The following is an 11,397-nucleotide window of genomic DNA, read 5'->3' on the forward strand; positions in this document are numbered from 1 at the left end:
GGGAGAGGGGTGCAGAAAGGGAGGGGGGGACAAAACAAGCGACTATCGTACTAGGCCTGATGACATTTCAGATCGTGCTGGGGAAACAAGTTAGGGGAGGGGGAGGAGACAGACGAGGTTGCAATCATACTACGTCCAGGGACAATTCTGATAGAGTAAGCAAGTGCTTAGAAGAAAGTAAGGGGAGGAGGGGAGGAGATAGAAAATGGGAGAAAGGGAGAGGAGGAGAGAACAGAGAGTAAGCAGTCAAAAAGATTGGAGAAGTAAGAGGGGAGAGCGAATACAATTGAAGATGTCAGCAGTAACACATAATGTAAGCTAGGATACAAGATGAAGTTGGGAACAGCATGATTCAGGGCACCCATGTGAATCAATGAAGTCCATAAAAGTCAAATCCAGCATTGGCAACAAGACAGTGAGGGTGAAACCAGAATATATCAGGACAAACTCCTGCAGAAGTAGGCTGGAGGGGGAGGAGGGAGAGAAGGGTTTCTCAGCTCCTGGTGAAGGGATCAGGCTAGTTCCACTGCAGCGAGTCTTAGGGTACAGGGGGGCACAGCAGCAAGGCATCCGCGAAGATCGTGACCACAGCTGGGCGACACAGTGACTGCGTATGCTCAGGTTCAAGAGTACTTTCCTAATTCCAGACCTAGGAATCCTAGGTGTACTAAACTCGGCAGGAGAGTGCCTTATACCCAGAGCTTACAGTCTCCAATGGCTCAAGTCAAAACTCGAGACGGCGGCGGTTCCAGAGCAAAGGTCCTGTATGAGCTGGTCAGTTCACTGGGTGGACCAGGAACACTTCCGAGCAGGCTCGTTTGCAGGTTAAGCAGGAGGTGCCAGTTAAGCAGGAGATACTGAGAATAGTTAGTCCCACTATTCCAATGGGTTGAAGCCCTTGCAGGCATTCTGTGATTGATGCCAAACAGGGGCTCCAGTGGGACAACAGCGGGGTCGGGGTGCCAAACCTTCCAGCAGTTCACCAGTGGCTCCACAGATCTGCTTCAGCGGTTCAGGATACTTGGCACCTTTACTAGGTTCGGTGTGAACTCAGAAGATCGACCTGGAATGGGTGAAAGGTACCTTCTCTTATCCAGAATCTCCTTTGTGCCAAAACAAAGAGATACCAATAGGAGATTTGCTCACATTCAGCCATCCCAGACTTGGACCAATCATGGACCACGGTGGTCCCAGTCACTCCCAGCACACCAGACATCCTGGCACCCATGATGTGTATTGGAACTAGACCGCTCCAGCCCATATCCTGGGTGCACCCACACAGGGCATGCAGAAGCCTGCGCAAGCTTCGGTTTGCGTTGGGGTCTGCATGACCACATAAGTAATTTCCTGGGTTGGCTCAACCTGGAGGAGGCAAAGGGACAAGATGGCCAAAGGACAGAACAAAGGACCTTGTGGAATGGCCATTTTGAGCAAAGGCTACTGTCCTGGGCCAAACGCGGTATGGAGCATAGAAAAAAGTCAAAAATGCTTTAAACGTAACTGCTGCCACCAGCTCCATCCCAGGCACACTGTACATTCACCAGAAATCCTCAGAGGGTGTCTAGGGCCTTAAAAATGAAAACTAGACCCCAGCGCACTGTGCTGTAAGGTACATTGTGCACTGAAAAAATGTTACTAAGAAATAGCAACAAAGTGAACAACTAAGGGAAACAACGTTTCCCAGTGCTGACAGTCGGAAGGGCATGTCAGTTTCCCCATAACCAAATGAGCAAAAGCCCAGCAGAGTACAGCAGAAGACTGTGCTCCACTGGTAAAAGTCAGGTTAGGAAAGTCAAACAGCAAAAAGTTGGAGGGTTCACAACTGGAGGTAAAATTACCCATAAATGGAAATCTTTCTTAACAGTCAGTCGTATCCTGATTTGCACTACATGCTCTACCAGTGGCACAAAGCCAGTTCATAGATCATAGGTGCTCTCCTGACAGCTGCATTGACATCCAAGTCTCTGCATCTAAAATATGCACCCATGCTCCAAATACTGCATAACTCAGGAGATCCTGTCCTGGTGGCACAATACACTACAAATATAAGTCACTCCCAAGTAAAGGAGTGGTTACCAGCATCTCTCAGAGTTATCCAAGAAACATTAAATTGATTTCACTCAGCCCTGTGGGTCCAGTTAATCTGTGGGGGGATTATGTGTATTCCTCCCAGACAAGGCCACCCCTGTCCACTGACAGGACTTGTCTTGGGGGAATTGCTTCTCTTTGTTCCTTTGTAAGGCAGGTAACAACCTTTCTCGCAGGACAGCCACTCCACAGGACGCTGGCCAAGAGTCACACCCGTTCATAGAGAGCCAGACCTCACACCAGGGGTCTGTATTTCTAAAGGCCTTTGATCCTATTGAGAAGGAAAGGGGGCAGGATTAGTGTAGACAAAGAGGGGTCTGCACTGTTTTGGGGAGGGATTGCCATCTTAATTCTCTCTGCCTCCATTTCTCATTCCTGTCCCCTCCTATTTAGCTGGAGCAAAGCACTTGGGTGTGACATCATAAGGGCAAAGTCCACACATTTCAAGAGCTGGGATTGGATCCCTAAAGCAAGCTCACTTTAGAGGACATAGAGTCCCAAGGCAAGACTTTTTAATTTTCAAGTGTTTTCCTATTACCAACGGAATCGGCAAACGTTGAATTGCTGTAGGAATAACAGGAATAATGTCCGCAGCAATAGCAATAGAGGATGGCAACAAAGGAGTTATTGTTGGCATGAGAAATTATTGTGGGATCAAAAAGAGGGGAAGGAAAACAGGTACTCAATAGCATATGGACCACTGGGACTTGGCAATAGTCTTGTAAACCTGCACTGAGGTGGAACCACATTGGGGGGACATCCATCATGCAACACCCAGAGGTTTTGGAACTGTGTGTTGGCATGAACTATGGCCATGCTTTAAACAGGCTCTCTATTGCCAAAGCCTTCCCCTGGAAGGAACTTAATTTGGCGCCCCAAATTGTCTTGCTACATTGACCTCCACACAGTACCTTCAGTGCATCGCTTGCAAGCATACCACTTGAGCACCGATTCTACGTCACGTGCAACTTCCAATCCTAGAGACATCATTCATGCCCTCAATATCCACTGTGCCTGGCCTTGCACAGGGTGCACGCCTTTACTCAATCCTTCTATCATACTATCTTCTTTCCACCAAGGCATTCACACATTGGTGACATCTGTGACCTCATCAGTGTCGTTATTGATGATGCCATTGTGATGTTATGAGCACTGCACAGATGCAGTGTTATTAACCATAACTCAAAAATGTCTATTGTTTAGCGTTTGCATAACATCCCCTGCGCATAAAGGTTCTTTCAACAAATACAAGTTGACCATAACTCTTTAGTACAAGTTTGTCAATGTTGTACTATATCAATATGTATTAAACGCCAGCGGTTGCTGTGCCCGTGGCATGGCCTTTATTTGGCCATGCACCAGAGACAGTGGAGCTACCTGTAAAGCCTGTTGGCCATGGCATGCAGCCATGCACCTTGCTCACTGACCCTGACCCAGTAGTCATCTATGGCCATGCAGAGCAGGGACGCCGGCGCCGGCAGGGCAAGCCTTGCAGTCACTGTGCCCTGAGCACGGTGAACCCGCCCGCAATGCCTGCCCGGACACAGTAACCAAGCTTGTCAACTTCTCACAGAAGTTTGTTGCCAATCCATCCAGCATTTTTCACAATCCACTTTGGCAAAATTAAAATCCATCCACAGAGGCAAAGGTTGAATGGAAAATGTTTTTGGGGCATCACCCACTAACATTGCTTTGCACCCACTCACCAGACATAACTTTCCAATCAAACCTTAGATAGCTCCATGTGAGTTATAAGCTTCCAGAAATGGCCTCGTCCTACTGTTTAACATTACCCAAAGGTTTTGCAGGACATTCAAAGATTTGCAAATCAGCTCTACCTCTCAGATATGCAGACCCACAACCAAATGTTGCAATTCTTTTCTTGAAATAGGCATATTCCACCTGTCGGGGACATGCCCTTGCCCTCCTCGGGTGAGGGCATGTCCCAGGGGTCTGCTACAAGCACCATTGATTAGACCTTTCAGTGCAGGATCTGTACACCTCTGCCTGGTGCATAGACCCCAGGGCCAAAGTTCATTTTTTGGATTTTTTGATCCCAGGATACATGATGGTGGGCAGTTGACTATTACTCACCCCGGCATCAGCCAATCGCATCTCTGGATTGAGGTTGACCTCATATATTGTCATTGGGCCATCCAGTGACTCAATAACAATATATTCTTACCAGTGTTGGTTTTATTATTCATCAAACTTAATAAAGATCGAAATTTTACCCAGGCACCAACTACTAATCCAAATATGTACATGTGTTCTGCACTTTCTGTTCTAGGTGAGAGAAAATGTTCCCTATTGGAGTTTCAATTCGATTTGCAACTTTGTGACCCTACAAATATCATTGACCCAATGGGTTGAGCTTTAATTTAAAAGAGTGTGATGTCAATATTGTTTTGTTACAGGAGGTTTGGCCATAGTAGATTTCATTGAGAGAGAATTGGTCGAATTTATTTAGCTGCATTTTACCTCAAATGTATGTGATGGTGAGTTAGGGGAAAAATAAAGGTATGGTGTGATTGTGAGGGGCTGGAAGGGGTCTCCCCCTGCATACATTTGTGGTAAACCATCCTTAAAGAAAAAATAATTGATTAAGGATACCACAATCAAATCAATTCGTGGAAATCACATAGAAAGTTTTGTTTGCTAAATTATGTGCAGTTTAATCGAATGGTGCCAAAGTGATTGAAATTATACAATGTCCTCTTTCTAGGGGAGTCGATTTTAAGAACAACTATAACCTCGCAACGCTATCTCCAACTCTGTAATATGTATACATTGGCTAGACAGATATGTAGAGACTATGAGAGAGGACATTAACACAGGGAGGGATAATGATGGAGAGATGCCATTATGTACCTCTCCTTTTCCCCCGTTATAGCCTTCTCTCTTTCTCTCTCTGTCTCCCTGCCACCATCGCTCCCTCTGTCTCTCTACAGCTCTCTCTCCATGTTTCACACTCGCTCTCATTGGTTTATCAACTGGTATTTAAAAGGGCTAAAATCATCCAAGTGAATACTGTGTTCCATGCATTAGGAAATGTTGTAAAGAATAAAATAATTCATTCTTTTTGCACTGTGGGAATGGAAGTACACTTTAAACAACATCTTACTTCAAGAAACACTAAACAGGATTGTATTCATAAGATGTCACCTGATTTCTCTTGTTTGTGTGATACTAAACTGTAGGAGTAATTAGTAAGTAGTACTCGAGGATGAATTGGGTTTGAATGGCCTGGTGGATCAGGGTAGTGGGAGATCCAGGGAGCTTTCAGGGGCTGCTTCTCAGTAAAGCTGGCCATATCCATAGTCTCTGTTTGTGCCTGGATCCTGAGACCAAAATGTCCTAATTGGACCTTTCATCCTATAGAGATGTTGGGCTTGCAACAAAAAACACACATTCTTTCCACGTACTAAAGTGCCACACAATTTTGAAAATGACACTTAAAAGGTGTAATAGTTTGTATTGTATTCCTCTGCCACCCAAGTTATTTAGACTGAAGGAAAAATCACTGTCACTTTCAGGTCTCTGGGGTCCACAGCACCAGTGTTCCCAAACCTCACGAATCATATCCAATAAGCAACCCCTTCTGGAAGAGTTTGTTTTTAATCAGAAGAGCTAAACAATGACCATGGCAACTACATTCTATAAGCTTAGCATCCACCTATCCTTATCGTACCTAAACATGAATGCCACCAAATGTATAGATGTATGCTACAATGCCCGCTGTTTCTTGATGAAACATTTGGAAATTAAACCAATATATCATGAGAGTTCTGCTTAATAAAGGACTCTTGTGGCCGTGTTCTCTCTAGATGGTCAAGGTGGACATTTCCTTTCTGTTGGGAAATGAAGCGGATGTTCTGGCTTCATCAATATCTTAAAATATTGAAGCTCCTTATGATCATCGTCTCTGATGAAGGTTTTGTATTTCTCTCCAGTTTTTGAAGAACCCGAAGATCCCAGCAACAGATCCTTTTTCTCTGAGATCATCTCCTCAATTTCGGACGTGAAGTTTAGCCACAGTGGCAGGTATATCATGACGAGGGATTATCTCACGGTGAAAGTCTGGGACGTGAACATGGAAAACAGGCCTATCGAGACATACCAGGTACGGCGAGCTATCCCCTTGGTTGTAGTGTATTAGCATCAATTGTCCTTGAAGTAGGGCGTTCCTTGGATCAGCCTGAGGTGAGCGAGGACATAGCCACTCCAAAGAATAATAAGATGCTGGATAATACAGAGCCTCTGTTTATATTCATTTGATTATGAAAGTCTTTTTCTTTCTTTCTCTCCCTCTTTCTGGTTTTCTGTCTTTCTCTTCCTCTCTCTCTATCTCTCTTTCTCTCGTTCCGTTTTCTGATAAAATACCAATAAGGAAGTAAATCCCCAGGGATGATATCAAGCATTGAATTAACCACATAAGATTGTCCAAAGATGGTGATGTACTTTATCTTAGGGTAGTGGTGGGCCACCTTTGTCTCTATAGATATTCTGGACTACAGATCCTATCAGCCCTAGCCAGCATAGCCAACGGTGAGTGATCATGGGAGTCACAGTTCAAAACATCTGGAGACCCCATACATTGCAGACTCCTGGCTTACGGTCCCAAATAGGTCCTCTAAACAATCCTTAAACACACTTTATTGATCCAATAAATAGTATCAAGTCATACAGCCCAAATAAGTCTTCATTCGGAGATGCTTAACATTGATCAGCATTTTGGATACAGCAGTAAGATTGTCTTTTTATGTTCCCACTGGCTTCATTTGATGCAATGCAGCACTGCCTGTGTGCAATATTACATTTGGTGAACTGTACACCAAGGGACCAGCAGTGTTCTCTAGAAGTAGATGTCACTAGTTTGAAAGTGCCCTCATAGCCCCTTTTATCAATTGTGGATGATGGATAAAGGTCCGCCCCCCCCCGGATGAGCCGAACATGAAGAAGATGCAGGATTAATATATATATATATATATATATATATTTGCAAAGTTTGGTGAGGATTCCTCCAGGGGGAGCGAAGTTATAAGCTGCTGAAAAAGTGCTCTTCCTATGAGTTTAGCAACTTAACTATAACTACACGGCCGCTACCGCGGGCCGTGTAATGTGGTTCATGCATTGAGTGCACACAGAGTCACTTGAGGGAGGGAAATGTCTGTATTGGAGAGGTGTTTCATGATGTTGAGAAGAAAATAGAAAATTCTTAACCTCCATTTGTGTCTTCACTCCTAGGTACATGACTACCTCCGCAGCAAGCTGTGCTCGCTCTACGAGAATGACTGCATTTTTGACAAATTTGAATGTGTTTGGAATGGATCCGACAGGTGAGGACGGCTAATGTCTAGCCACCTAGCAATGGAGGCAGCCTTTATTTAATCCGGTTGACCTGTCTGTTTTATGATTTACCCGTTCTGGTTCCTTTCGGATGTATTTTTCACACTTGTGTTGAAGCTTTGCTTAGTGGGTATAAGTAGGGAGTAATGTTTGCTGTCCACTGCAGGGGTTGCTGCTGGTGAGTGGGTTACTCAATGTGCTACGGGGGTTGTTGGGGGGAAACCGGAAAATAAAGAAATGATGTCCCCTGAACCAGACAGTAAGATTGGCTCTGAACCAGGCACATGTCAGGGATGTTTTCCGAAGGGACCAGCTGCTTGGGAGATCTAGTGATTTCCCTCTTAAGCTAGTCATGCATGCGATGGTGAATAGTCGAGGCTCGAGCTCAAGAATAGGCTGCATCTGGTGTCAAAGCAGCAGGGAAATGGGAAGTCTACACTGACTGGAGGGTCCTTTCCTAACATTGGAAAAACAAAATCTGTGCACTCTCTTATGCGGTGAGATAGTGGAGGGAGAGGTGCTCTCACGGTACCATATCAACCAAGGGGATTGAACTTATAAAGGCCTTACTACCGCATAAAGCAGGATTACTATAGCTAGCAAGATCAGAGAAGATGTGTCTTCTGCTGATGCGCAGTGCGTAGGTACCTATGGGCTGTACAATGGTTCAATGGAAAAGTACAATAATTATTTTTAAAAAAGGCACAGAAGGCATGTTGTGGCCTATATCTTGCTCTGACGCAAAGGGAAAAGGATCTGGTATCCAGTGCTAACGTCGCCTGGGGAAAAAGTCGTCAGGGAGCGACATTTCCCAAAATGTGCACTCCCTACAAAAATAAAGCACTTTCCCCAAATATTGTAGGACTGGAGTTAGAATAGAAAATTGTACCCATCCTAGAACATGTGTGGGAAGGCTTGTAAGGGAAACGGGAAAGAGTTGGCTACCTAGCTATTTTTCCCCATGGGACATTATCACATGCAGTCAAGGATCCTTATGTGCCTCAATGTCTGTACTCGAGCGAGATTTTTATTCTTGATATGTTTTATATAAGTATTTATTGTTCATTTATACAGCACCAACTGCAAGACAGAATTATTTGGCAGGAACTTAATGACACCCCATACACCAAAACTCAAAGGCACCCTTACTCAGCTTTTAATCACAGCTTGTTAATTTTACTTTTCCAGCGTCATAATGACTGGGTCCTACAACAACTTCTTCCGAATGTTCGACCGCAACACCAAGCGCGATGTCACCCTAGAGGCCTCACGGGAGAACAGCAAGCCGCGGGCCATCCTCAAGCCCCGCAAAGTGTGCATGGGCGGGAAGCGGAGGAAAGACGAAATCAGCGTGGACAGCCTGGACTTTAGCAAAAAGATCTTGCACACAGCGTGGCACCCTTCCGAGAACATTATAGCAGTGGCGGCCACAAACAACTTGTATATATTTCAAGACAAGGTCAACTAGGAAGATCTTCTAGCCAAGCCCTAAGGAAACCAACATTTTCAAGTTCTCGCTCCCCAATTTTTTTGGTGTTCTTTTCTTGTGTGGTTATTTTATTCTGAGGCAAATAGAATAACAAAAATAACTTTCTATGATGATTATGTGTTGGCAGCCAGTGAAACCAGTTGAGCAGAAGTCCACTCCCAAAATGTGTGCTCGATGAGGGGGCAGGGTGGAGGACGTTTCCCATTCCTCCCGCAGCTGTGCTCTTTCACTTCTGGATTTTTAGGAATCGGTCGCGCAACCTGCAGAGCCCAGGCCTAAGCCAAAGACCTCAGAAACCAATTTTTTTTATAATAAAAAAAGTAAAAAACAATTACTTCTTCAGTATAAAAGACACAAATCCTGAGGTTTCTTTTGTTCCGGAGCTCACTATTTTGTCTGAGGCCATTTCTGTCTCCAGTTCAATACTGTATTTATATTTATTTCTGGTTTTTATATGTATTACTATTCTTATTTTCCCTTACGCCGTCTTTTCATGGGACAGGGGTGGCCACGGCAAGTCATGAAAGTAGGGTGATTTGGGCCCCCCATCGCCCTACATTGACACTTCTCTCCTGATGAATGTCCTACCAGGAGCTCCACACGGATCACGTCTTATGGACACTGTGGTGCCTTGATAATACGGGAGGACACCTTTCCACTTCTGCGTTGAGCATCTCTCCAAACCAAAAGCAACTATTTCCATCGGTGTCTTCTGCGCATTCTTTTGTTTCATTGACTTGTTCCGATTCCTCCCTGCATGTCCTATTTAACTTAACTTATTTTTCTTTTTTTTAAAGAAACAATTGCTTATTTATACAATGGTGCAGTCTTTAAAAAAAAAGCATTTAATGCAGTTTGCAAAGTACTTCCGGGATGAGATTGTGTTAATGGACTACTGCGGAATAACAAATGGGCGCTTCCTGTTTGCATGGCCAGGCTCCCTTTTTTGTATTGCAACCTGGATGCTGATTATTCAGGTACCTACAAGGAAAGCAAAATAGCTCATAATAAAAAAAAAATGCTTTATTGAACTCGGTGGTAGCAAGTGTGATGAAATGGCCTTCAATGTGATATCCAGACATGGGCAGAAATATACAGGACACGCCCACCATATTGTTACAGTATCAATTTAGCAATGGTAAGATAAAATATGGAAGATGAATAGGTGCAGGGGAGAAAAATGCCAGAGTCGCTTATTGCAGTCAAAAGGAAATTTAGGGCCTCATTCTAACTCCAGCAGTAGCCGTGCTGGTAAAACCGCCAGGCTGCCGCCGGACTTGGACATTTTCCAGCGTCTGGCTTGCCGGTAACAGCGGGGGATTCTAACCACACCAGTCCGGGAAGTCAGGTGCCGGAAAAATGGAATTCCCCATTCCCATTGAGTCACATAGGAGAACACAAAAGCACCAGCACAGTTAATAATGGTGCAGGCACCTCCGTGTAGGTCTGCTTACCGCAGCCGCTGTGCCCAGCAGGGTCCAACCTGCCGGGCACAGCAACTCTGGCAAGCAAACCCTTAGTGTCCCGGTCTGATAACAACGGTGCCGGTAGGCTTGCTGGCACCATTGTTAATGGACCAGCACACTTGTAATGAGGCCCAACGTGTCCTCAATGTGTGGACACTCCATTCCCCTGCACACCAAATTAACTGACACACAGTCAGTCAATAGTTTGGATTGAAATTAAATCTACGTAGTGTATTTAGGATGATCATGTATTTCAGATTAAAGATTCTATACAGTAGACATTTGTATACATAACTCAATTGATTTATAAGTGAAACAAAATGTATTCACAATTTTCAACATGGGATTGGAACATGGGGTTCATGAGTTGTTTCTGTGACTGTGGTATCCCTGTGAACATAGTTAAGAAATCCACCCGGAAAATGGCACGAAGTGTGTACTTAACTGTTCCTGGATAGGTTTTCATTGGGATGTGAGGGCATCAATGGTCCGGGTGTGCAGCACAGTTATTGGGGGCGGGGGTGGAGGGTGGGGTGACAGTGTTATATCTGGTAGCAAGTATGGACAATGATGGAGTGCTTATTCGGAGAGTGTCTTGGATGTACGAGTTTGGCAATGCTCAGATGGCACTGTGGATGTTGCTGTGGCCCTTGTTTCCTAAGAGGGGGATAGGGTTGTGATTGGTATATTGTGCTGGAATGCAAGCTACATCAAAAAGCAAGGATGCTTAGAAGAAAATCCCGTTGTGCGTCATGAATTCTTTATGGGGTGAAATAGCCCCTAGCTGGTCACATACAGAATACTCTAAGTTCTGCAGAAGTTGCATGGCGATGTAGAGTCTTTATAAGTTCTCAGCGGTCAAGCATGACTCCTCATATCCTGATGAAGTATTTGGGTCGGAATATTTGATCCCCTGTTAAAAATGGTTTCTATACTCGATGCTCTGTCCGATCCCAAAATGTGACTAAGGACAGGACACCATATGGTTTCCTTTTCCAATCACAA

General features: G+C 44.6%; 1 protein-coding gene across 3 annotated transcripts in view; it reads left to right on the forward strand.

Annotated features, from left to right (window-relative positions):
• Window positions 1–9,957, forward strand: part of PPP2R2B (protein phosphatase 2 regulatory subunit Bbeta) — a 1,057,189-nt gene extending 1,047,232 nt beyond the window's left edge. For all 3 annotated transcript variants that reach the window (XM_069652436.1, XM_069652437.1, XM_069652438.1), the window contains exons 7-9: window positions 6,042–6,211; window positions 7,336–7,427; window positions 8,626–9,957. In XM_069652436.1, coding sequence (XP_069508537.1) covers window positions 6,042–6,211; window positions 7,336–7,427; window positions 8,626–8,905 — 542 coding nt within the window. In that variant the 3' untranslated portion in view covers window positions 8,906–9,957. The remainder of the gene's footprint in view (window positions 1–6,041; window positions 6,212–7,335; window positions 7,428–8,625) is intronic.
• Window positions 9,958–11,397: the final 1,440 nt, after the last annotated feature.

This window comes from Ambystoma mexicanum, chromosome 3p (genome assembly GCF_040938575.1).
Source record: "Ambystoma mexicanum isolate Mex_15411 chromosome 3p, UKY_AmexF1_1, whole genome shotgun sequence".
Lineage (NCBI taxonomy): Eukaryota > Metazoa > Chordata > Amphibia > Caudata > Ambystomatidae > Ambystoma > Ambystoma mexicanum.